Source organism: Meriones unguiculatus, chromosome 1, assembly GCF_030254825.1.
Source record: "Meriones unguiculatus strain TT.TT164.6M chromosome 1, Bangor_MerUng_6.1, whole genome shotgun sequence".
Lineage (NCBI taxonomy): Eukaryota > Metazoa > Chordata > Mammalia > Rodentia > Muridae > Meriones > Meriones unguiculatus.
Window position 1 is genome coordinate 180,570,987 of NC_083349.1, and position 27,109 is coordinate 180,598,095.

A 27,109-nucleotide genomic window follows, 5' to 3' on the forward strand; every position below is an offset into this window, starting at 1 on the left:
AGGCTGTTTTCTGATAGTCCCACCAATGGAGACACAAATCTGGAGAAGCACCTGCTAGTGCTGCCATGCTTTGGCCAGGAGATACTTGCAAGTTTGAGTCATTTCTCTAACAACAATGGAATGATAACTAAGAAAGGGTATTTCGAGGATTAAGCTTCCAAGGTGACCCAGTTAAAGTTAGGTGGCTATTAATAGAATGTTCCCAAGGGACAGGCTGCTTACCTGGCACATAAGCCAAAGAGCTGTAGCCATCTGGCAAAGGGAAACTTAGCTCTATTGGCTGTGAGCCCTCATTGCCTATGGCCAGCTGAACCAGCAGAACAGCCATGGACACCTGCAAATTGAGGCAGTTTTGCAGCATCTGGGGTTCAGTCATTGCAGTCTTGGTTGAAAGATAGATGGTCATCAGGCGTTCAAACTGCTCACGAAGGTTGTCAGCAGCAGGGCTAGAACTCTGCTGAGCATCCCGCCAGGCAACCTGCAGCCGATGCAGATTTTGGTTGATTTTTACCATCTGATCATGTAACCTGCCCCCAAGAAAGCAGAAGAGACTAGGTCAGGGAGGCTCATGTCAGGGCAGTGTAGCACAGAGCACACTGAAAAGCAAATCCTCATTTGTTTTAGTGTTCTAAGGTTATAGAAAGTTGCAGGTACGGTGGCACACAAGGCACTCACAAAAGTCACTGACTGGACAGAAGCAAGGGGCACCGCTCTGCTTGGAAAATGTTACCATACACTCAACAGATCTGAACTATGATGACTTAGCGGCCTCTGACACGAGCAGGATGCAGAGTGAGCGTTATTACTGAAAATAGGCGTTTTAGTGAGACAGAGTTCGTGAGACGGAGTATGAGCAGCCCAGCACAAGAATTAGAGCACACACACGGGGTCGGTCGATGATCTCTGCACAGTTAGAAAACTAAGCCGATGAGAAAAGGCTCGATTATCACGACCTAAGCACACAGCAGTTGGCACACAACCTAAGAGCAGCTTCCAGCCACTGTTGTTTAGCATAAAATAATTATTCTTCACCAAAGTTCAATTGAATATTGAAAGGAAGACATAGAACTAGGAATGCTGATAACTGGTTCTACAGTCCTAAACCACTCCTCTGGTTCTTGTGGACAGTGACGAGGGCTGCTGATGAGGAAGCTAGATGCCTGGCATCTCTGTGTCTGAATTTAGATTGTTGAGCAGATCGAGCACATGCTGAACTTCCGTCACCGCATTTAAAATGTCAACAACAGGTCAAAAACACTATCTAAAGAAGACATTTTCATTTTTTTCAGTATTATCTGCTAGAGAAGTGCTTTAAAAATTTTACATTAATTTAAATATCCTAAGAAGACATTAAAAAAAATCATATTCCAGGCCAGGCATGTGATGCATACCTTTAATCCCAGCACTCAAGAGGCAGAGGCAGGTAGATCTGAGGCCAGTCTGGTCTATAGAGTGAGTTCCAGGATAGCCAGGGCTATACACAGAAACCCTGTCTCAATAAAACAAACAAAATGTCAGTATTCTGGGGACATGGGGAGATGGCTCAGTTGGTAAAGTGCTTGTTGTGTGAGTATGAGGGCCTGACCCCCAGCACGCATGTGAAAGCTAAGTGTGGTGTGCTCCTGTAGTCCTAATGCCTGGGCACAGAATCAGGAGGATCTCTGGAGTCTTGCTGAATAAGTGGGCTTCAGTTTCAGTGAAAGAGTCTTCCTCAAAAGATATGGTGAGGAGCATCTGAGAAAGCCACCTGCTGCCAATCTCTAGCTTCTACATTGCACATGAGCCTGGGTATCCTGTCTCCTCAACTTAAAAAAAAAAAAAAAAAAAAAAAAAATCAGCATTTGTCATACCCTTTATTTTTATTTGTTTGTTTCTTTCTTTATTTTTGGGTTTTCAAGACAGGGTTTCTCTGTGGAGTCCTAGAAGCCACTCTGTAGACCAGCCTGGCCTCCAACTCAGAGATCCACCCGTCTCTGCCTCAAGAGTGTTGGGACTAAGTGTGTGCACCACCACCTGGCGCCATACTCTTTATAGATGAGAAGTAGGAACGGGTCGCTACTGTCCCCTTATACTGGCAATCATTCTCAGCTAAATAAAGGGGGAAAAGTGCACAATGACATGTAGTTGACCTGCTAGAAATGGACCCTTCTAAAACTCCTCCACAAAAGTTCTCAGCCTTCCCATTTTCAGAATCCTTCTTCTCAGGCTCACAGCCCCTTTGTGGTCACATTGGTCTTACTGAAACCCCTTATCACCATTCTCTCAATTTCTGTCAGTTTTCTCTCTTGGTCTTTGGACATCAGTAGTAGTAAGAATTCAAGAACAGAGAGTGAAATGTAAAATGAAAAGAATTAGATTTTCCTAGACAATAACAGACAGATAGGGATTGAAAAGTTGGCAGAATGTGGAAAAAATATTAGCACACTGTTAATTTTACAAATAGCTAAACACTGTAAATAATCTGTACAAAATAGACTCATGTAAACTTAAAGAAGTGCACACAAATTCTTGTCTTGTGACATCCTGAGTCCTTAGACGAACTGTCAACCCTTGAGCTGCTGCAGTACAACTAACTAGTTCTTTACAAACAGTGCTTTTCCAAAGACATCAAAAGAGTTACCTGTGAAATCCCAAAAACAAGGTATACTCTGTCAGGGCCAGGTTCTCTGTCACAAGGTTGTAGCTCTGGGGGAACATTGGCTCCTGTGCAGCTGGGATCAAACAGGTCTCCTTGTCCAAACCTTGAAGAAGTGAAAGGAATTGTGATTGCTCACCACAGACATGTGTCCTGGACTTCAGTCTCCCTTGACTTTTGCTCAGTTTCCATACTGCTACAATGATATCTTCCTCAGGACACATCTCCAACTGCTTTCTTGTCTAAAACCAACTTTCTGGCTTCCTACTATCCACAGAAATAGTTAAATCTCTTTTGCTGAATCAATGAAATCAGCAAACATTAAAATAAGTGTTAATACTGTGTATTTTTCCAAGTGATAGGCAATAGGGCCATTCCCATTTATTTATCTATTTACCCATCTATCTATCTATCTATCTATCTACCTACCTACCTATTTATTTATTTAGTTTTTTCTAGACAGGGTTTCTCTATGTAGCTCAGGGTTTCTCTGGCTGGCCTTGAATTCACAGAGACACACTTGCTTCTGCCTCCAAAGTGCTGGGATTAAAGGCATGTGCTGCTGACAGTACTACCTGGCTATTTCCACTTATTTTATGCTTTTCTGTGTTTAAGATAAGTTACATTTGTGCAGATATTAGTTTTTAGTTACATGAGGATAACTCCCCCTCCCCCCAAAAAAACCTAGAAGGAAAACAATCAAAACTAAGGATTCTTTCTTAGTGATAGAATTAGGGCTCATTTATTTTCTTTTCACTTCTCTATATTGTTCAAGTTTTCTCCAAGGTGGTGTCAGCTTTCTTCCTTCCCACTTCCAACCTCTTACTCTTCACCTACCCCTTCCCCTTGCTCTAACTCATGGAACTCCTTACTATTCCTCAATAAATTCTTCCCACAGATCTTTTTTTTTTCTAGACAGCTACAAATTCAAAGGTCCACCTGCCTCTCTTCTCAAGTGAGTGCTCACATTAAAAGTGTGCACCATCGTGCCTGCTGCTCCTTACACAGATTTTTACCTCTACACCTTTTATTGTCCTTCTAACACCCCTGCTCCTGTGCTGGCAAACCCAGGTTGTTTTTCAAGACTGAGCCATAAAGACACCAGCAGAGCTGCTGGTTCACCCCTATGCTGTTTCTACTGTGTTGACCTGTCTACCTACCCTCTTCTGGAACCTCTGAGTTCAAAAAGGATGACATCTGTGTGTTACTGCATTTTATAAAAGACAAGGGAATGAACATCCAGGGTTGCTGGAATCAGACAGAAGGTCTCACCAATGCCTAACATGTAAAAGATAACAGTTGTTTTTCTTTTCTTTTCTCTTTTAAAACGTACATTGGTGTTCTGCCTCCATGTACATCTGTGTGAGGGTGTCAGATCCTCTGGAACAGGAATTACAGACAGTTGTGAACTGCCATGTTGCTAAGAATCGAACCCAGGGCCTTTGGAAGGACAGCCAGCACTCTTAACTGCTGAGCCATATCTCTCCAGCCCCGTAACAGTTACTTTTCAAAAATCTACTTTTAAATCACTTAACTAGTTTTCCACTGTGTCTCATCTGTTTTGAACAAAAGGCTTTCTCAAAGGTGAAGGGAGCAAATGCCTCAGGGGTGACATACACTGTCACTGTTTTGAGAAGCCCAGTTGCCCACCTACCTCTCATATGTACATTTTTAATTTTTCGTTCTTCATCGTTCAACTCCTTCAGGACACAGTATGTGGGATTAAAGGTGAGGAGCCGAGAGGACCTGGGTTTGCAGAATGGTTGGCACAGCTTCAGGAGAGCAGCACCCAGATTCAGAAAGAAGGCATCCGAGGCATACATTTGGAAGAAGATTTCGGGCATCTGATTGGCCCAGATCTTGGTGCGGCCTGCATTTGCATGCAAACAGTTTCCCAGCCAGAACAAGATACAGTGCTTGGTTTCTGGAGAGAGCTGGAGCAGGTTCTTCAGCATCTGGTAGATCTTTTCATGGAACTGAGCCATGAACTGTTTAACCAGAAAACAACCACACAACATTCCAATTTCACAATCCTGGCATTCTTTTTTCTTTTTCTTTACTCCTAGGCTCTAGCAAATACATGTTTCTAAGTATATGCTAATCTTAATCTTTCTCTTTATTTTTTATATCTTATGCACTGATTCTGATTTAAAAAATATATATATGTATTGCTGGTTAGGAGATGTTTTCTGGTTGGCTGCCAACTTTCAGAGAGCTTAATAGATTTTAGAGTAGGGATTTTCCTGTAAAGTGTTAGATGATAAATCCTTTGACTCTGCTTGTCAAATGGTTTTCATAGCAATTACTCTACCATTGTAGTATGAAACTAAGCTATAAACAATACAAATAGATGTGGTTACAGTCAGTAAATATTTTATTTATTGTCAATGTATTTAGTATGCGGGAGGGGCAAACTATGGAGCATGTGTGAGTATGTATGGGACTAGGTTTTCTCTTTCTTCTGTGTGGGTCCTGGAGAACAGACTCGTTACTAGGCTGGATGACAACTACCTTTACCCACTGAGCCATCTCACTGGCATAGTGAACAACATGAAGCACACGATTTCTTTTCCTTTTTGGAGACAGGGTCTCTCTACACAACTCTGCCTGTCCTGGAGCCCACTATGTAAACAAGGCCGGCCTCTGCCTCCAGGTGTGGAAATTAAAGGTATGTGCTGAAGGTGATTTCTTTGCTTCCTTCCTTCCTTTTATTTATTTATTTATTTATTATTTTTTTAAGGATTTAATTATTATTTATACAACATTCTGCCTGCACACCAGATCTTACTATAGATGGTTATAAGCCACCATGTGGTTGCTGGGAACTGAACTCAGGACCCTTGAAAGAACAGGGAGTGTTCTTAACCTCTGAGCCAGCTCTCCAGCCCCATTTTATTTATTTTTTAAAATTATTATTTTATTCACATTTGTGTTCAGCCTCCATGTATCCATGTGTGAGGATGTCAGATACTCTGAAACTGGAATTACAGCCATTTGTGAACTGCCATATGGGTGCTGGGATTTGAACTTGGGTCCTTTGAAAGTGCAGCCAGTGCTCCTAACCATTAAGCCATCTCTTCAGCCCCCTCCTTCCTTTATTTTTGAGACTCTCTCTCCTATAGTGTAAGTTTGCCTAGTATTGGCTATATAGCTCAGGATGATCCCCAACTCCTGACCCCTCGACTGTATTTCTTAAGTGCTAAGATTACAAGCATGTGCCACCTCATCCCCCCAATAAGAGGGCAACTTCATTATGTTATTATGACAAAACCCAACCAGACCAATTTGCTTTCCCAAAGAGGTTCAAGCAGCCTTATCCCTACATGGTTCCTCGATTATCTCAAATCAGGGGGCTGACAGCCTGGGAAACAGTTCCACCTGATGGATGTTGGCCTCCTGTACTTTGATCTCTTGAGGACTGGAACGAGATGGATTCAGGAAGTAGCCATGATTTTCTACCACACCCGGAGTCTTTAACAAGCACGAGATATTCAGAATGACTCCCAACAAGGTCTTCTGATACATCTGCCCATTGCTAGGGTCCTTGGGCTGAATGTATTCTAAAAAAACCTGTAGGAGAGGACAAATCCTACTTATTCATCTGTATGGTGAGATAAAGGGAATGAGATGTAAGGGTCTCAAAGAATTAAGTCTTATACAACCACCTGTGTGTGTGAATACCATGGGCATAGTGTGAAGGTCAGGGGACAACTTGTGTGTAGGGGTTGGTTCCTCCCTCTCCCCTTCCATTATGTGGGTTCTGGGGATCAAATTTAGCTCTTTAGGGTTCGTGGCAAGTGTCTTTACCCATGGCCTAAGGGCCTCAAATTCACCGTGTACCTGGATAGCACTGATCATCCTGCCTTCGCTTCCCAAGTGCTAGGATTCCAGGCATGTGACCACCCCTGGCTTTCTATAGGCAATGTTATAGTGGCCCCAGGACAGGGAACACCAAGTATTAAGCTGTCAGCACCATGAGCATATAGTGCTTTGACACCTACCTTGGCCATATCTTTTTGCCTAGTGAAATAGAGAAGAATATCCAGATATGCATACAGTAGGATCTGGCAGAGCTCCAGATCTTTTATTCGCCCTAGTAAAATATCAAACACTGGAATCATGACTTCAGGAAATGTTCGAACTTCCTCATCCAACAGCAAGGCTTCAATGACCTCTTCTAAAAACTCAGTTACATCTTCAAAATCTAACAGAAGACAAATGAGAAAGGAAGGATGCCATGTCACCTTCTGTCTTTACACAGTTTCAGTTTTCTCTGTCTGCCTATCTCTGTCGTGGTGCAGGGACTGAACTGAAGACCTGGTGAATGCTAGACAACTGTTCTACTAGTGCGTGACCAATGAGCTATATACTCACTTCCTAACAATGGCTCTTTATGATTTATTTACTTTTATGTGTACGGTGTTTTGTCTACATGCATGTCTATGTGCTAAGTGCATGCAGTGCCTGCGGAGGCCAGAAGAGGGCAGTGGACCCCCTGAACTGGAGTTACATACACTTAGCCAACATGTGGATGTTGAGAATTGAACTGCGGTCTTTTGCGGAAGCAGCTAGAAGTGCTCTCAACCTTTGAGATATCTCTCCAGCCCCTCTGTGATATTTTTGAAAATTCTGCTAGTATTGAGACCTAAAGATCAAGGTGTAAGCTTTTTTCCTTAATTTCTGTCAGAATCATAATAACTCTAAGACCCTCTAATCCTATTAAAAGGAGTTTTAAATTGATCCGCTAAGTGTAGTTGTTCAACAGCCTTGCTTATACTCACGGGCTCCCTGAATGGCCTCCAACATCAGATCTACCAGTTGCTCGTGGATGTTTTGGTCAACATAGATCTCTGGGGTGAGGAGAACTGTCCGAGTGTTGGACACAGTGAGGTTCCTGCACTGCACTGCGAAGGGGAGCAGGTTTTCTGGAACTTTGGTAATCTGTAGCAAAAAAAAGAAAAGCGTATAACTTTTATACGTGGAGCAAGGTTAAACAGCAAATGGGATGGAAAACATATATTCCCAAACAGTATTGGTTTCTTTTTTTGTTTTTTTAAGACCAGGTCTCTCTGCATATCCTTGGCTCTTCCTGGAACTCACTCTGAAGACCAGGCTAGTCTCAAACCAGAGATGTGCCTGCCTCTGCCTCCCAAGTGCTGGGATTAAAGGCATGCATCACCACTGCCTGGCAGTATTTGTTTCATGGGGACTGAGTTCAAGCCACACTTGTCTGACTGAAAAGCACAATTCAGTATTTCCATCTCACTGGAAATGTTGCTACCAGATTTGGCTTTTGCTTGGTTCATCTTGTCTTATTTTGGTCTCACCACATAGGGTATGCTGGCCTGGGACTGTGTAGACATGTAGACCGGGCTGGTGTTGAACTCGTAATCTTCATGCCTGTCCTTCATGAGTGATGGAATTACAGGCATGTGCTACCACACCTGACTAATCTGGTGTTTAGTTTTAGTTTTTTTCCTTTTTAAGGGTGTGATTTCTAGATAGGTTTGTATAGAGAACAGGAGGAACTGGTTAATTGGGAAGAGAAATGGACCCCAAGCCTCAAAAGGATACTAAGGCTTAACGGCAACCTCATATTGCTAGGTATATCACCAAATAAACCTATATATTATGGCATGAAAGACACTGATCCAACTTTCATTCACATGCTTAAGAGGATAATCTAAAATTCATGGGGCTTATTCATTTACCTCTTCCTTGGCTCTTTGGAAGCAGGAGTAAAGGTAACAGAAGATGTGCCTCTCTCCTGCATCTCGATCAGCAGAGAGATTTAATGTTGTAGAGGAAGTCATGCTGATCAAGTGGTTTCCTGGATCTTGAAGCAATAACCGAGCAAAGATGGCCTGTTAAGAAAAATAAACAAAAATACTGAACTATTTCAAGGTAAATCCTAGAACACAAAGAGTTTGATACATGCTTTGGCAAGAAGCAGACATAGTTCAGAATAGAGAGAGAACTCTTACTATTTTAGAAATGTTAGTCACTAACTGTATACACAGTTACTGTGAATTAAGATAAGTGTCTGGGATAGTGTCACAGCACAGAGTAGGCACCAGTTATTTGTTGAATGGTGTAAACTATCAGTGATGAAACCTACATGTAAAATGTACTTTTCTGTCTGATCACAGGGCTTAAAAATACTTTAAACGTGAAAGCTGAAAGTCAAGTTATCAGTCTTTCTGCTCAATTTTTTAAACATTTATGATTAATTTTAATTATGTGTATACGTTTGTTTCTGTGAGGGTATATGCACTGGAGTGAATGTGCTCGTGGTAGCCAGAGGCATTGGTTCCCCTTGGAACTGCAGTTACAGGCAGTTGTGAGCCATATGATATGGATGCTAAGAATTGAACTTGGGTCTTCTGTAAGCGCAGTACATGTTCTCAACAACTGAGCCATCTCTCGAAAGCCCCTTATTTAAAAGGTATCCTTGTAGCCCTGGATGGCCTGGAACTCACTGTGAAGACCAGGCTGGCATTGCATGCAGACACTGGCCTGCTTCTGCCTCCTAGGTGCAGGGATTAAAAGTGTGCACCACTTGCCTGGCCAACCACTGTGAAAGTTTTAGTCTTTTAATCTTTTTTTTTTTTTTTTTTTTTGAGACATAGTTTCTTTATGTAGTCAGTCCTGGCTGTCCTGAAACTCATTATGTAGACCAGGCTGGCCTTGGAATTCACAGAGCTCTGCCTGCCTCTGCCTTCCAATGCTGGGATTAAAAGTATCTGCCACCACTCCCAGCTACCATTCTTCAAACATATAGTCCATTTACTGAGGGCTCTGATACCCTGGGAAACAGTTCTGTGTGATGCATGTTGGCTTTCTGCACTTGATCTCCTGAGGACTGGACTGAGGTCAGAGGAGGACAGTGGGTACCCTGCCCTATTACTCGCCACCTCATGCCCCTGAGCTCTGATTAAGCCTGGAGCTCAGTATTTTTCATCTAGGCAAGTCCCCAGAGATAGCCCGCTCTTTTCTAGCACTGAGGTTAGTATCCCACATGTCATGGCTAGCTTGTGGGTGCTGACCATCCAAACTTGCTTGTGTTCCATCTCCTCAGCCTGGTTTTGGTTTTCTTTGAAAGTATGTAAAAAAGAGATGGGCTTTGTCTTAGGAACTTAAGAATCTAATAGGAGTGATAAGGCAGGTTCATTAAAAAGCCACAAGAGACAATGACAGTTACCATAAGAAATGTATGGGATAAGGAACTCAAGGAGGGAATGACAACTTTTTTTCTGGGAACACAGATGACATTTTAACTTGTTCTTAAACAATGGGTAGATTTGGATGTAGGGACAGGGTGGATAGGAAGAGGTCACTGGGGAATATCACACATAGTGAAAGAGGCACAGGCAAGTAAAGTCACGTCTGGAGAATGGACAGAATTTAGCCACATGGCTGTTTTGCTGAGGGCACATAATCAGGAATGGTACCTGCTCAACATTGCTCATATCAAGCCAGTCTTGATCTTCCAGCTCTACTGCCATTTCTTCCAAATACACACAACGACTGGGGATGCCATTTCCGCTTTTCAAGCTTGGATCACCTGTGAAACAGTTTTAATCTGATACGTTAAGGATAATGTTCTTGTCCTCATGACACTGTTTTTGTTTTTTTGAGATGGGATCTTCCTATGCTGCCAAGGTTGGTCCTCAAATCTTAGGCTCAAGTAGTCCTTCCTGCCTCTGCCTCCTCAGTACTGGAGACCGAAGGCATGTACAACTCTGCTCAGCTTCCAACAACTGATCTTGATACACACGTATATCCAGAGCACGGGCTCTTGTGGACTCTCAGTATGACACTTAGGAGAAAAATTCCAGACACCAGCATTAAGTTTAGGGTTGAATTACAGACAGGGCAGAGGTAAACATGTTTGAACCTCTCAACATCCATAGAAGGAGATGGGGCGAGCTACTCTTTCTACTTCTTTTAAGGCAGTACAGACAAGCAGCTCACACAGCTCAGTCAGCACCAACATGGCTACAGAAGTTAGATCTGTTGAAAAACTGTTTTTAAGTAATTAAAAAACTTACTAAAATAAAACAGGGAGTAGAGGGGTGGTTTTAAACATCAGACATAGCAGTATTCTAAGAGCCCAAGCAGTCCCTAGCCCAAGCCAAGAGAGAAGAACAGACAATCAATCAATGGGTGCAAGTCTGCAACTCACTGTTGTCCAGAGTAATGAGGAAGATCCTTTGGATCATGTGATTGATGTTGAGTTGCTCACATATTTCTTGCTGTGACCGGAAGGAGCGGCTGATCTCAGACACTGAGTAGTCAAATTCATCCAGGCTCTCTGACACACTATTATCCGAGTCATCTGGGCTTGCTGGGAGCTCATCTGCCAGAATGCATAAGCGGTTACATAGTATGTTCCTCCCTCAGAACCGGACACACTACCTAGAATGAAGATAATTCCCAGGACAACTGCAGATGGGACACAGATTATTCATCTTTTTAGTGAGCAACTCAAGCCAGGCAAGTGCAGTGTAGGATTCTGAAATCCTGGCTATAAATCTTGTCTTCTACACAGTAAGCTTTATTATTTCAACTCATAATTGCACTGCCTTGCCAAAATTAGCAACATTACCTAACCTGCAAATCTTAGAGGAAAAAGAATTACCAAAAGATCAAACGACTGTAATTATTTAAAATGTATGGCTGTTCCCTAAACAATGCATTTGTTTTGGTAAGTTTGCATGCAGGAATATATCCTGTAGAAGCGCTCCTTGAACAGTTCCCTACAGATTGCTGCTTAATTCTGCAGTGTTCCAGACTCCTGGCTCACATTCATTACCATTGTTTGTGGCTTTCAGCTGCCCCTCCCTGTCTCTGACATTTTGCGTGTGGGCAATATGTGTCAGTGTACTTGTGGAGGTCAGAGCATAGCCCATAGCAGCCAGTTTCCTCCTTCTATATGGGTCCTGGGGATTGAACTCAGGCCAGCAGACTAAGTGGCCGGCACCTTTATCTGCTGAGACATCTCATCAGGTTAATTTATTTTTTTATTTTTTATTTTTCGAGACAGGGTTTCTTTGTGTAGCCCTGGCTTCCTACTGGCTTTGTAGGCCAAGCTGGCCTTGAACTCACAGAGATCCGCTTGCCTCTACCTCCTGAGTGCTGTGATTAAAGGATGCGCTACCATGACCAGCTAGGCTAATCTTTTTAAAGATGCATTTTTCATTTTTCATGCTGTGTATGGATGCATTCTGTGTAGGGAATGTGCATGCTGAGCTATCCATTTTTTTAAATGACACATTTGTATCATGCTTTACAACAACTGCCCATTCACTTATTTTTATATGTATGTTTATGTGCTATGACATGCATTTGGAGATCACAGAAGAACTTTGGGGAGCCCTTTCTCTCCTTCCACCATGTGGGTTCCAAGGATTGAACTCAGGTTATCAGGACCAGAAACAAATGTATTTACCCACTGAGCTATCCAGCCCCTTAACTGGCTTTTAAGATTTGTTTATTGTCTACATGTATGCCTACACACCAGAAGAGGGCATCATATCCCATGAGACAGTTATAGAGGGTTGTGAGTGCTGGGGTGCTGGGAGTGCTGGGAATTGAACCTCAGACCTCTGAGATCAGCCAGTGCTCTTAAGCATAGGGTCATCTCTTTAGCCCCTCAACTAGCTTTAAATGTTTAAATTTATTTTCACTTGTATAGGTATTTTGCCTGAATGTATGTATATGCAATGTGTGTGTGCACCTTCTAGCTGAAGAGGTCAGAAGAGGGCTTTGAAGCCCCTGGAACTGGAGTTAATGTAAGCTACCATGTAGGTACAGGGAGCAGAATTCAGGTCCTTCTCAAGAGCTCCACACACTTGTTAACTGCTAAGTCATCTACCTCTCCAGTCCTGCAAGCCTCTTAACTTATCAACACCAACTTTTTTTTTTCCTGTTAAATCATTCAGAGACTTTCATTCTTGGGGTGCTTTGTGTTTTTTTGGAACAGTGTCTCCTGTTCTCAAACTCCCTAAAAGGATGATCTAATCCTTCTAATCCCTGACTCTACCACCAATTAGAATCAAAGGGATGCACACCACATCTGTTTTTATGTGGTTCTGAGGGTTAAACCCAGTGTTTTGTGCTTGCTAGGCAAGAACTTCACCAACTGAACTATATCCCCAGCCCTGTGTTTTGTTTTTCTGAAAATGTCTATTTTTTTTTAAAAGATTTATTTATTATGTACACAATGTTCTGTCTGCATGTATGCCTGCACGCCAGAAAAGAGCAACAGATCTCATTACATAGTTGTGAGCCACCATGAGGTTTCTGGGTATTGAACACAGGACCTCTTGAAGAACAGCCAGTGCTCTAAACCTCTGAGCCATCTCTCCAGCCTACAACAGTGTCTTATATTGCCCAGCCTTAAACTAACTTGCATAGGGGAAGATGGCCTGAACTCCTGATCCTTTTGCTTTAGCCTTCTGAGTAGCTGGGATTTTAGGCCTGCACTAGCAGGCCCACACCACCTCATTCCTTTTAATAGTTGCATTGTCATGCATTTTTGGTCTTTATTATGACTTATGCAGCCACCTAATCCCCATGTTTATTCATCACATGAACGTGAAAACTACTCCAGGGTTTCATGATCTAATGCAGTGCTGAATGTAATCGCATTGTTTTTGTTCACTTGGGTGAGTGTTTTTGCAAGGCAAAAATCAGGAAGTAGAATTGCTGGCTCAAAAAGCTCGAGAGCTTTAGGGTGTATGAGATTGCTCAGCAGATAAAGGCACTTGCTGTTAAGCTTGGTAGCCTGAGTTCAGTCCTTGGAACCCACATGGTGGAAGGAGAGAACTGAACACAGCAAGTTATCCTCTGACTTATGCACACACGCACACACACTAAATAAATGTAATGCAAAAATTTTGAAAGAGCTTAACTATTTTAAAAATTAGCATAAGTTATTCTCAGAGACACTGTCTTTATCTATACACCTAGCTATGAGTTTGAGTAAACGTCCCTTGTAATTTTAATATAATTCAATCTAATTCTAGGGGCGGCATAGGAATATTGGAATCTGCACTGAAAAGACAGCAATCATGCGGGAAAGGCCTACATAACCACAAGAAAGGTTAAGAAAAGGAAGTGAAGGGTCATTTGAGCATTACTGCCCTTCAATATGGAAAAAACTAACTGCAGTATGAACTCCAAGTGACAGAGACATGTTTCTTAATTGGCTTACATGGAAAACAAATGCCTGAACTAACTGAGCATGGCCTATAGAGGAGGTGGGCATGGCCAGCCTCCCTCACTGATGCCTTCCCAGTTTAGCCCTCCACGTCTTTCCGCCAACAGGACCCACACACATAATATATGCACGGTGTCGGACTTCTTCTACCCAAACGTGGGAGGTGTGGAAAGCCACATTTACCAGCTCTCTCAGTGCCTCATTGAGAGGGGGCACAAGGTCATAATTATCACACATGCTTATGGAAATCGAAAGGGCATCCGTTACCTCACCAATGGCCTCAAAGTTTATTACTTGCCTCTCAGAGTCATGTACAACCAATCTACAGCCACGACTCTCTTTCACAGTCTGCCATTGCTCAGGTACATATTTGTTCGGGAGAGAGTTACAATCGTCCATTCTCACAGTTCTTTTTCTGCCATGGCCCATGATGCTCTCTTCCATGCTAAGACAATGGGGCTTCAGACAGTCTTCACGGACCATTCCCTTTTTGGATTTGCTGATGTCAGCTCGGTGCTTACAAACAAGCTTCTAACTGTGTCTCTTTGTGACACAAACCACATCATTTGTGTCTCTTACACAAGTAAGGAAAACACTGTACTAAGAGCAGCACTAAATCCTGAAAGAGTGTCTGTCATTCCTAATGCTGTAGATCCTACCGACTTTACCCCAGGACCACTTAAGAGAGATAGCAGTGTAATAACTATTGCTGTCATCAGCAGACTCATTTACAGAAAAGGGATCGATCTGCTCAGCGGTATAATCCCTGAACTCTGTCAGAAATATCCTGAGCTAACTTTCTTAATTGGAGGAGCAGGACCAAAGAGTATCATTTTGGAAGAAGTACGGGAAAGATACCAACTACATAACAGGGTGCATCTTCTGGGAGCTTTAGACCACAAGGATGTCAGAAATGTCTTAATTCAGGGACATATTTTTCTTAACACCTCCCTGACTGAAGCCTTCTGCATGGCGATACTGGAAGCCGCCAGCTGTGGTCTACAGGTCGTCAGCACGAAGGTTGGCGGGATTCCTGAAGTCCTCCCAGAGAACCTTATTATTTTATGTGAGCCTTCGATAAAATCTTTGTGTGAAGGGCTGGAAAAAGCTATTTTCCAAGTGAAGTCGGGGACACTGCCAGCTCCAGAAAACATCCACAATGTAGTGAAGGCTTTCTACACCTGGCGGAACGTTGCAGAGAGAACAGAGAAGGTATATGAGAGGGTGGCGAATGAAACTGTGCTGCCAATGCACAAGAGGCTGAACAGGCTCACCTCTCACTGTGGCCCAGTTACAGGCTACATTTTTGCTTTGCTGGCTGTGTTCAGCTATCTCTTCCTCATGTTCCTGAGATGGGTAACTCCTGATTCTGTCATTGATGAGGCAATAGATGCCACTGGGCCAAAGGGAGCCTGGATCCATGACTATCCTCATGATACAAAAGATGACATTGATGAGGTATCCGATAGCAGGTAGAAGAGCCTGAATTGTAAACTTTAGACAGTTCTTAGACAGTTGAAAACAACCTTGTTCTTTTGTTTTGAGGCATCAAAGTTAATTTGATAAATTACGCAACCTCCATAGCGTTCACTGTTTCATTAAGGGAAACTAAACACACACACAATTCCTGAGCATGGAAGCCCTTCACACTTCTTAAATTTTAGGGAGAATAGTTTGGCCACTCAGGTGTGAAAGTTTCAGGTTACTGAAAGCCCTCCAGTGGAGATGTTTTAACATTATGTATTGGTCGCTGGGTCCTTTTTGGCCAGTTTTAAATTACACCACCAATTTGACACCTGGCAGGCACTTGCAAGCTTTCTGTAGGGAGATACAGTTACATGAACTATTTTAAATCATGTTCACGGCTGATGTACCGTAAATGGACCCTTAGACCACACTCTTACACATGGGTACACTCAGTAAGTGTACCAGACAATCTGAGTAAGTTGCCAGCATGTTTTGAGCACCAACTCTGTTTGAAATGGTGAACTAGGTGGTGCCTGCCACTAGGGCTAGTTCATGGGAAGAAACAGCTGTCTAGTATGCCTCAAATGCTCAAGCTATTTGAGAAAAATGCCACCATCACATACTCCAAGTACATCTTTAATCCTGCCATATGCGTTCTCATCATACATCATCCTGTGTGTATCAAGAGACTTTCTTTTCAAGTTCTAGGGCCTGTTACCACTGTTGATGGTAGTATAGGCAAACCCTCTGCTTAAAAAAAAATTTTGTGAGTGTATGACATGTCTGTAGGGTGGAACAATGTGTTTCTGTATCCTGACCTTGATTATAATTGTCAGAGTATGTGGAAACAGACCGTTCTATACTGTTCCTATTCTAATTATTTGAAATTGTTGAGTAATTTTCTAAGATTGTATTGCTTTTGATGTTATAGTCACACTCATAAATTGGGGCTGTTAAAACATGCTTATGACCAAAAATAAAGGTGAGATTGACATTTTAAACAAACAAACAAAAACCTAATTGTTTCCTTTTTTTAAATCACATTTATTTAGAGTATGTATGTGTGGTTGCATGCTTGCTATAGAGCATATACAAGGTCAGAGGACAACTTGATGGAGTCTTTTCTTGTGGGTCCCCGGGACTGAACTCAGGAGATCAGGTGCCTTTAAGCCACTGAGCCACCACCAGAACCTAACAGAGGTTTTAATGGGCACTTTTCTATAGACTAGTAAGACTGGTATTTTTATCCTTTGATATTTAAATTGCTTGTTGTATCCTGTCTTCTATTTTTTTTCTTATTAACTGAATTCCTTTACTGTTTTATAAACCACCTGAAAGGCTGCCTCCAGGGCACTCATAGGAATGCCCTTATGAAGGCAGTACTATTCATTAGGAAGTACCCGGGTACACCTGCTTTTTTTTTTTTTTTTTTTTTTTTTAATTGACAAAGTAGTACTCTGAAAATCTGGGCCAAACTTTCAACAGTAAGAGATGCTTGCATGTGTGAGTTGAGCAGATCTGAGCTCAGCATATTAGGCCAAAGGTTTTGGCAGAATGCTAATTGCTGCTGACAAACAGGTTGGATCTGGTGACACCACGACCTTAGCATAAACAAACTAAGGTGATGAGGTACCGAGACAGTGAACAGAAGGGCATGTGCCTGCCTCATTCCCACTGCTTGGTGCTCATTATGCTCTCAGCCCAGCCTCGACCCTGCTTACAGACAGTTAAAATGCCTCGTATTTACTTTCTTTTGCTTCATCTATAATCTCTTCTTCCCTCCTCGTTTTGCTTTTTCTCCTGTTTATTCAATCCCAACCACAAAGCAAGGCCAAAACTCAGCAATGCACCTGAACTATATACTTTTTAAATAAATGAAGGGAAAATGTAAACCATCTCTCTTTTTATCAAAATAAAAAACTATTTTGGGGGGAGGGGAGAGGTCATTTTTAATTTGAAAGACTGTGACTCTCCCAGGGGACAATGTGTTTTAGAAATGTGTTTTAATCCTTTTGTTTTGTCTCCAGATACATAGAAGCTGTACTTGATCCTAAATTCAGTTCCAAACGAGGAAAGCCTTTTTTTTTTTTTTTTGGTTAGCAAGATATTATTCTGAGTTTTGTTTTTCCTTTTTCATATTGAAGCTAAGAATCCGATTTTCAGCAGTCTGTCCTAACAGCAGTGAGTCACAAAGGGAACTCAGCGGAACCAAAGATACACTTCACCTGAGAGGTTTTATAAAGCGCTGGGTTAGAAACAACTCCTTTTTTTTTTCTTTTTAAATGACAAGATCAGAAAGCTTTTATGACTCTTTTATCTCTGGTTTCTACAGCCTGTTCACCATATCACCTTGGCTTCAAATGTTAAAAAGCTCCTAATAGACCATTTTTTTCTCCTTTGACTAAACAACCTGACAGCTTTGGGATCACAACTGGGATGTGCCCTGTGGAATCACCTGTTAGCCAATCTCTTTTTACATGGGTGAGGGAATAGCACAGGGGAAGGCCCCAAACAAAACGAGCCATGAAAACCAGCTTTTGCCTTCAACAACACAGACAGACAGACAGACAGAAGATAAAAGCAAAACAAGCTTAAGTTCTAATTACAGTTAATTTCCTAAAGAATCCTTTTGGAAAGACCTGGTTCTAGGTCATGGCATCTGCTGCTATTGGCTCCCCTACTTACCGGATTGCTGTTTCAGCTGCTCTTTTTGGATTGCTGCAAACTGCTTGGCATCAGCCAGGGAGCCAAAAAGAGCAGCAAAGGGGTTACTTGAGATGTTGTTGTTATTCTCCTGGTCTGTCATTTCACTTTAAGGTATTCTCCATCCAGCTCTAGGGGTAGGGGCTATGCAAAGGACAGGAATTAGACTCAGAAGGGCAGATAACACAATCACTATAATATACCCATCATTGTTCCTTTTCCCATTTCTTGAACATTACACATTCAAAAATGCTTTGGAGTGAGATGTGCCAATTCCTGTTCCCAAACTCAAGACATATTTGGCAAGATGGTTACAAACCTACCAACTGGACACAGCTAAAATTCAAAAGGCTTAACAGTCAGTGACTCCACTGATTGGCTGCCATGTTTCCAGGCTATACAGTGAGACTCTGTCCCATTTTAACAGAAGAAAAATATCAAACAAATAATGTTTAGGTTTTAGTTGAAAAGGGGTCTGTAGTCTATCTGTCTGTCTATCTATCTATCTAATGTGCATGGGTGTTTTGCCTGCACATATGTCTGTGTACCATATGCATGCCTGGTGCCTGTGGAGGACAGAAGAGGGCATCAGATGCCTGGGAATGGAATTATACATAATAGAGAGCTGTCATGTGGGTTGGCTTGAATTCATGATCCTCCTGCCTCAGCCTTCAGAATACTGGGGTTACTGGCATTCATCATGTCTGACTGTCTTTGTTTGATGCTATACTAATTTTTACTGCTTACTGAACTTTTTTTATATTTAAGAAACAAATTCAACTGTTAGGTAGACTGTCTAACATAAAACAGATACAACAGCTCAATGATGAGGGAACAAGGACAGAAAGAAGGAAGGGCATTTGGTCTACCTTTAGCTAATTAGTCAATTAGTATATATGTTTTTGAGACAGGGCCACACTATACAGCTAATACAAGTTGTAAAGGTTACCCTTAAGTACTCAGGAGGAAAAGAGTTTATATCACTTCTTGGCACTTCTGAGATATTTCCACCAGTCACTTCATGGCCTTTGCTATTTTTCCTGCATAAGAGCTAAAAGCTAATCAGCCACAGTGACAGCCAGCCAGGCTAGTCTCCTGTCAGGATGGCACAGGGCTTTCCTACTCCAGGGATATAGACTGTTAGATGATGTTTCATGTTTTTCTTTTTGCCATGTATATTTAGTTGAGTTTAATAAAAAAATATTTTTATGTTGGAATGTAACAGTCCTTGAGAAGACTTTCATTATGTAACCAGTGGATAAGCTTAACTCACTTTTAGTTCATGTGATGCCATCCTGAACTAACTGTTGGCAGACTGCCAGTGTTCCCCCTACCCGAAGGGATCTTGAATTCTACAAGATGGCAGAAAACAGAGTGAGTTCCTGTTACTTTGTCTCTGGGATACTGTCACTCTTTCCTCTCGTGACACCTTGGGTCTGTCCTCTGAGCAGCAATTCCATTGAAGATGCACGTGCAGATGTGTTGCTCTCGTCTACCTTCTCCAGGAAGGAGCATAGGTTACAAAGCAACAGATCCAGGGGTGGGCAGAAGACGCTATCAAGTCTTATAGGAATCAGCAAACATTGTCTTTGGACTTTTGGCAGGATCTATAGAGAAGGGAACTCTTTCTTCTTGAGTTGCTAGGTTAGTAAAACGAAAACCTAAAGTTGCCACCTTTACACCATCTAAAAATGCCTACCTACCCCCAAATTAAGCTACACAAAGGGGAAACAGAATTCTCCAGACTTCCAAATATTAAATTCAACAAATTCCCTAATTGCATAAGCTAAGTTTATGTGTGTTTATGTGTGTGTGTGTGTGATATAAGTGTGCGGCACACATGTATGCAGGCAGATTCCATAACTACATAAGCCAGTGAGAAGTGTGCATGCTTGTGTGATACAGATGTGTGGCATATATGTATGCAGGTATGGAGGCCAATGGAGGAGGCTGGGAGTTCTGCTCTAGCACTTTCCTTATTCCCTTGAGACAGGATCTCTTACTGAACCTGGAGCAAAGGTGACAGCAAGCAAGCACTACCAACCCTCCTGTCTCCACTCTCTACAGGGCTAGGGTTACAAGTGTACATGTAGACACATCTAGCTCTTTACATGGGTGTCAAGGATTTGAACTCAGGTCTTCATGTTTGCACATCAATAGCTTTTACCCACCCACTAAGTCATCACCCCCCACCCCCTTAAGAGCATGGTATCCTGTGTAGCCCAGGCTATCCTTGAATGTGCAGTGATTTTTCTGCCTCAGTCTTCAGGTGCTAAGATTATAGGCATGTACCACAATGCCTGGCTTGAGTTATTTTATATTTAAAAAAATACAACTGAAGGGTCCAGATCATTGGACAGGAGACTATGAATCTGCATCACGTATATAAAGAGGAAGCCAGGAATACAGAATATAGGACACAGGTTCTTAAGACTATCAAGAGAGAGTTTAGCTCCACAAGTGACATTATTTCCTTCTTAATTCTATATATTTCCATTATGCAAAGAAGCTAACTTTCTGTTTTATATACACTATATATAGTATATATATACTATATATAGTATATATATACAGTATATATATACTATATATGTATATATATATTTTTATATACTATATATATATATTTGTTGTTTCGTTTTTCTTTTCTTTCTGAGACAGGGTTTCTCTGTGTAACCTTGGCTGTCCTGGACTTTGTAGACCATATTGGCCTTGAACTCACAGAGACTCAACTGCCTCTGCCTCCCTGAGTGCTGGGATTACAGGTGTATGCCATCCTGCACAGCTTTTCTGTTACATCTTATCTATACTTACAATAGGATTTAAAAACTTCTACACTACACTCCTATACAGATCTGCTTTGCTAGACTCTAGGACCACTGAGTACAAGTTCTTATCTGATTATTTCTTCTTCTGTGTTTGACACTATCCTTCAAAACCGCAACATCTAAGCAAGTATTCACTGAATGGCTCAGCCTTCCAAGTGGTTACTCCTGAGCCCCTCATAACCACAGCACTACTCAAAAATTGACTTCACGGTACAGACTTATTATTTGTCTGGAGATGCAGCAGCAGGTCAAACCAGGTCAGACACTGGCTCTTCAGTACCTAAGTGTGTGTAGAACAGAGAATGAAAATAAGCCTGTTGTCACCTCAAATGCTGCCTTAGTTATCTGTAACTGTCAACTTGACACAGCCTAGAGTCATCTGAGAGAGCCTTGACTGAGAGATTACTCAGATCAGACTTGCGGGTGGCTATTTCTTTGGGGGGACTGTCTTGACTGCTAATTGATGCAGAAGGCCTCAGCCCCATGAGTGGCATCATCTCCTGGGCAGGCAGTCCTGTGATGTATAAGAAAGCTAGCTATGCATCAGCCAGCAAGCAGCACTCCTCCACAGTTTCTCATTCTTGCCCTAATGTTCCTCAGTGATGAACTGTGATCTGGAACTGTACAAATAATCCTTTCCCTCCTTTCAGCTGCTTTTGGGCAGAGTGGTTCATAATAACAACAGAAAGAAGATGAGAACAAATGTTAAAAACAACAATAACAAAAAAGGTTTTGCCTACTCTATTAAACTGTTTTTTTTTTTCTTTCTCATATTTACTTAAAGTTGGTACAGAGAATTTCTTTCTTTAGAAGCAAGGCTAAGTCGTGTATCAACTTACAGGAAAAAGAAGGGCCGATCACCTGATGAGAACCTCTGTGGAGATTCCAGTTTAGACTTAGTCATTGAGCTTACACATGAAAATAAAAGTACCTGGAAAGAGAAGAAATGGAACCTTGACATTTGCTTTGTTTTAATGCTTACTTTACCTATTCTAAATTTCTCAGTCTGAGTACAGTGGTGCATACCTGTAATCCTTGCATTTGGGAAGTGGAAGCAGGAGGATCTTGGTGTCAAGGCCAGCTTGGGCTACACAGAGAGACCCTGACTCAGAAATAAATAAGTAGGGGGTTGAAGAGAGAGCTCATTTAGGAGAGTTCGCCACTCTATCAACGGACCAGAGTCTGGATCCTAGTCTCCATTACAGGGCAGCTCATAAATGCCTGCAACTCCAAGGGATCTGACAACTCCTTCTGCTCTCTATGGGCATCCACACACGCCTACAGATGCACACCCATAAACAAAACCTTTCCAAGGAAAGGAAGGAAGGAAGGAAGGGAGGGAGGGAGGGAGGGAGGGAGGGAGGGAAGGAGGAAAGGAGAGAAGGAAGAAAGAAGAAAGGAAAGAAAGAAAGGAAGGAAGGAAGAAAGGAAGGAAATAAGGAAGGAAGAAAGAAGGAAGGAAAGAAGGAAGAGAAACAGACCAGTGGTTAAGAGCGATTTCTGCTCTCCTACAGGACCAGAGTTTAGTTCCCAGCATCCATATTGGGAGCCCACAACTTTCTGTAACTCCAGCTCTTGGGGATCCAATGCCTTCTGCTTCTGCAGGCATCTTCACACATGCAGCATACACACACACAGAAATAAGTAAACGAAAAGTATTCTTTTAAAAAAGACACAATAACAATAATAAAACAAACCAATCTCTTGTTTTCAGTTTCCAGACAGAAACACATCCACTCTCTCGTTAGCTTCCAGGATGGTACAACTACCAGCCTTCCAAAGCCTTTGGATTTGATCTATTTTTAGTAAGTAATTTCTCCCTGTATACCTACTGCAAAAATCTTCATCTCTAAGAAAATATTTTGAGATCATGTCCAATCCAGTTTTAAAGTAGAACTATCTGTAACACTGAAAAACTGGACCGTAGAAACCATGCTCTATGTGTAAGCTGAGGTGGGGTGGGATGTAGTTCAGTCTAGAGCATGTAGTATGCACAGGGCTTGGGTTCCTACCCTGCTCCCAGCCCAAATTAAACTGTATTAAATCATACTCCATAAAGTCTCTATTTTGGAATTAAAAATGTTCCTGAGGTAACATGTCTACCTAGAAATACCTTTAGTGCTACATGCAGTATCTTAACAAAAATCCTTGCAACACATTTATCTGCAAGCTAGAAGGATCTCATCAAGTGAAACACATATGAGACCGAAAAAAACGCAAACAAACCACCAAACAAACAAAACCATCTCCAACAAACCCTAACATTCCGTTTTGGGTCCCATTTTATCTCATGTAGTCTTCTTTCTGGAATCAAAAAAGTCAATGACAGCGAGAGTAAACCCATTCTTACTCTAGGAGACAAAAACGGACCCTAAATACAAAACTTCTGAGTTGTGGTCGGTCACTCAATTTGAGAAATGTCTTCTCGATCCAAGAAAAAACTCGAGCAAAACCCACAAGAGCTACTGCGGCGAACCCATCACTCGCCTTAAATGTCAGCATCTTGCTACATGCACTCAACTGCTTTGATTACTGTGACTCGAGCTTCATTTCGTTTCCTTGGCATCTGGCTCTCTGTCGTTCACGCTTCATATTTTATCCTTTGGGATTCGGTAAGAGATTCGTGGACAGGAGGGAGACCCACCCACCCTGCGCAGGTCCTAGGTAAATGAAGCCAAAAGACAGTCACTGCCCACACTCTGGCCTTTCCTAGCAGGGGTTTGGCAAAGAAGGAAATGTGCAGAGGTACCCGACGCTGGAGCACTGTAAGGGTTTCCAGATCTGACAGGGTCGAAGTTCAAGAGGGACCCAGGTCAGGGAAGCATTGGAGAACAGCGAACAGCAAGTATGCAAAGATCTGGACGGGCAATTGTGCAGGAGAAAACTCCGGTCGCAGTCTTAACACTCTCCCCCGCCCAGACAGGAGACACCGTCTCTCTTACCAGAGCCTGAAAGGGCAGCAACGACGACACCTCACAGCCACAGCGACCAAAAGCTTCCCACTTCCGACTCAGCAAGGCACCCGGAGATGACGTCATCGGCGAGCGCCGCGCCTGCGGGTCTCTACCACGCGCCGGAAGTAGGGCGTTGTCGGTCCTCGACCACTAATGGCAGTCAAAACACCGATAAGGGGCATGCTGGCGGCTGGCAGGGGGCGGGCCGGAAGTGGCTTTGGGATTGGGTTAGACGGCGGGGCGGGGCGGGGCGGGGCGGGGCGGGGCGGGGCGGGGCGGGGCGGGGCGGGGCGGGGCGGGGCTGGCGATGGCTGAGGGTTTCGTAGTTTAGTGGAAAGCGAAGCTGGACCTTGGAAATCCACCTCTTGAGGGTCGGTACGACATTGTGGTCTCAGGCTTTGCACACCGACTGTGGCTTTCCGCTTTTACACGCTCCCACTTGGCCTGTGCCATTTTGGAGCCGTTCCGCTCTTCGTAGCTTAGAAGCAAGTAGTAACAATACCGACAAAGGCAATGTCCAAGAAGTTTTGAGCGGGTCTTAGGTGCCAGGCAGTGTGCTGTTTGGGGTTGGACTTAGTTTTACGCCTACAGTGGCAACAGTATACATTTTACAAATCTGGCTGATGCTTAGTTTTAATAAGGAAAATGAAAATTAAAACTGTACCGAATGGGGCGATGTGGGACATGCTATGATTCCTGCACTTGGGGATCATGAAGGGAGGAGGATTGTGCGTTCAAGGTCATCCTCTGCTATCCAGTGAATTTGAGGCTAGCCTAGGCTACTTCAAGCCAGCCAACCAACCAACCCAAACCCCCGCCTTATTGTGAGATACCCTCTTAAAAAATAATGTTGGCACAGCTCAAAACCTCAGCAAAATTGGTAACACACATGTATGAGAACGACAGGCACTTGTTAGCTGTAATTGGTAGTGTTCAATGATGTAACCGCTATGAAGTGAGTTTTGCTTTAATAAAATTACAGGCGCAGATATTTTCCAACTATACCTTTTATTTCCATTTGTTATTAATACTTTACACATGTTCAAAATGACATTTATTGTTAAAGCTAAAACAACAACAACAACAAAAAAACAAGTCATAGGAGAAACTCTGTGACTGTATTTGGTAAAGATTTCTCAGACATGAACCCCAAAACACAACAAAACCTATAAAATGAAATTTATCAAAATTAAGAAGACTTTGAATTTCAAAAGTCACTATTAAGAAAGTGAAGTTGGGGCTGGAGAGATAGCTCAGCGGTTTAAGAGCACTGACTGCTCTTCCAGAGGTCCTGAGTTCAATTCCCAGCAACCACATGTTGGCTTACAACCATCTACAATGGAATCTGAGTCCCTCTTCTGGTGTGCATGAAAACAGAGCATTCATATACATAAAATAAAAACCTTAAAAAAAAAAAGAAAGTGAAGTTGGCACAAAGATTAATATTGTGTGTCATGTAAAAAGCAATTGTGTTGGGCTGAAGAGATGGTTCAACGGTTAAGAGCACTGCTTGCTTTTCCAAAGGACCCAGGGTTCATGCCCTTGGCAGCTCACAACACCAACGCCAGTCTCAGGGATACATTGCCCTCTTCTGGCCGACATTGGCACTGCATGCACGTGGTGCAAAGGCAGACCTACAGCCCAAATACCTACACACAAAAAAATAAAAATAATACAAAATAAATCTTAACATGGCTATATTGAAATAGTGACAAATATTGGTGAAGCGTATTCATATTCATAAATATTCATAAAAATATTCATAAAAACAACAGCCCTCACATCTTTTTGGTAGGTGCTGTTTAAATGAGTTAGGCTAAACATGAATTTGTCATATGATCTGGAGATTCTTCATTCCTAGGTATTTACCCCAAAGAAATGAAATTATTATAGTTGCATAAAGAACCTTGCAACTCAGGCTGTGGTGGTGCACGCTTTAATCTCAACACTCCGGAGGCAGAGGCAGGTGGATCTCTGCGAGTTTGAGGCCAGCCAGGTTGACAGAGAATTCCTGGACAGCCAAAGCTACACAGAGAAACTAAGTCTTGAAAAACCAACAACAACAACAAAAATGAAAACCAAAACAACATTGTAAAAGAATGTTCATTTCAGCAATGCTTATAATAGCCAATAAATGAAACCATCCAGATGTCCTTTGACTGGGAAATGGATGAGCAAGAAGTGGATTATCCATGAAATGGCTTTTCAGCAACAGCAAGAAACAAAATATACAGATACCAGGAGCTCAAGGCCTAGCTACACCCTGCTTTAAAAAGTGAAAAAAAAAAAAAAAAAAACCAAAAATTTGTAAAGATATTCCCACAACATAGATGAGCCCTGGGAACTTGCTGCCTCAAGTTACACAATTTCATATGGAATGTTCAGAAAAATAAGACCCGAAGAGACAGAGATGCGTGGCTAGTTGGAGCTGAGTGTCAGAACAGGGAGCAACTGTAAATAGGGGTATTAAGCAGTGGTAGGGATGTTTTCAACTTGGATTGTGGTGTGTGTGTGGGGGGGGTGAACTTACTAAAAACTGCTGAGAGCAGGCGAAATCACTTAAAATTGGCAAATATTACCATACATTAATTATGCATGAATGTAAATTTTATGGGTTTTTGTTCTTAAATTTTTATTTGGTGGGTTTAGGTGTTTGCCAGCATGTATGTATGTATGTGCGTCCCATGTATGTCCTATGAAGGCAGAAGAGGAGTGAGGTCCTTGGACCTGGACTTACACACTATTGTAGCCCACCACGAGGCCACTCTTAGCTGCTGAGCCATTTCTCAAGCTCAATGCATTTTTAAAAAATGATGTACAATGTTAATCTTTGCAGTCTTGTTTTAAGGTAGAAAGCTAAGGGCCAAGGTAAAGGTTCCCCAACACATGACTGGCTAGGTAAATTTATAGTGCGGCCGCATACAAAAGAAGTTCTTTTTTTCTTAAATGTTTTTAAACGATTTGTTTATTCATATTTTGTGTGCATTGGCATTTTGCCTGCAATTGTATCTGTGTGAGGGCGTCAGCTACCCTGAAAATGCAGTTACAGACAGCTGTGAGCTGCCATGTAGGTGGTGGGAATTGAACTGGGGTCCTCTGGAAGAGCAGCCAGTGCTCTTAGCCTCTGAATCATTTCTCCAGCCCACCAAAATAAGTTCTGTATATATGACCCATTGTTTCAGCTATTTCAGATCATTTTGTTCCAGGTAGCAAGTGAAGTCATAGTTGGCAAATAGGCAGTACAAGCAGTGATTTAAGTAAACCACTAAATCGATCAATAACAATTGGTCTTTGATAC

At 42.3% G+C, this 27,109-nt stretch overlaps 2 protein-coding genes across 2 annotated transcripts in view; one reads left to right on the forward strand and one right to left on the reverse strand.

Annotated features, from left to right (window-relative positions):
- Ube4a (ubiquitination factor E4A) overlaps positions 1-23,946 on the reverse strand; it is a 42,409-nt gene extending 18,463 nt beyond the window's left edge. Inside the window, exons 1-12 of the mRNA XM_021637921.2 lie at positions 23,800-23,946; positions 21,697-21,788; positions 18,012-18,173; positions 10,821-10,994; positions 10,087-10,199; positions 8,347-8,499; positions 7,417-7,576; positions 6,637-6,839; positions 6,014-6,205; positions 4,290-4,623; positions 2,621-2,741; positions 223-527 (exon numbers count right to left, since the gene is read on the reverse strand). Coding sequence (XP_021493596.1) covers positions 223-527; positions 2,621-2,741; positions 4,290-4,623; positions 6,014-6,205; positions 6,637-6,839; positions 7,417-7,576; positions 8,347-8,499; positions 10,087-10,199; positions 10,821-10,994; positions 18,012-18,132 — 1,876 coding nt within the window. The 5' untranslated portion in view covers positions 18,133-18,173; positions 21,697-21,788; positions 23,800-23,946. The remainder of the gene's footprint in view (positions 1-222; positions 528-2,620; positions 2,742-4,289; positions 4,624-6,013; positions 6,206-6,636; positions 6,840-7,416; positions 7,577-8,346; positions 8,500-10,086; positions 10,200-10,820; positions 10,995-18,011; positions 18,174-21,696; positions 21,789-23,799) is intronic.
- On the forward strand, positions 13,748-15,467 carry LOC110549096 (phosphatidylinositol N-acetylglucosaminyltransferase subunit A-like). The gene has a single exon (XM_060372870.1). The coding sequence runs from the start codon at positions 13,884-13,886 to the stop codon at positions 15,333-15,335; it is 1,452 nt and encodes a 483-aa protein (XP_060228853.1). The 5' UTR covers positions 13,748-13,883; the 3' UTR covers positions 15,336-15,467.
- Positions 23,947-27,109: the final 3,163 nt, after the last annotated feature.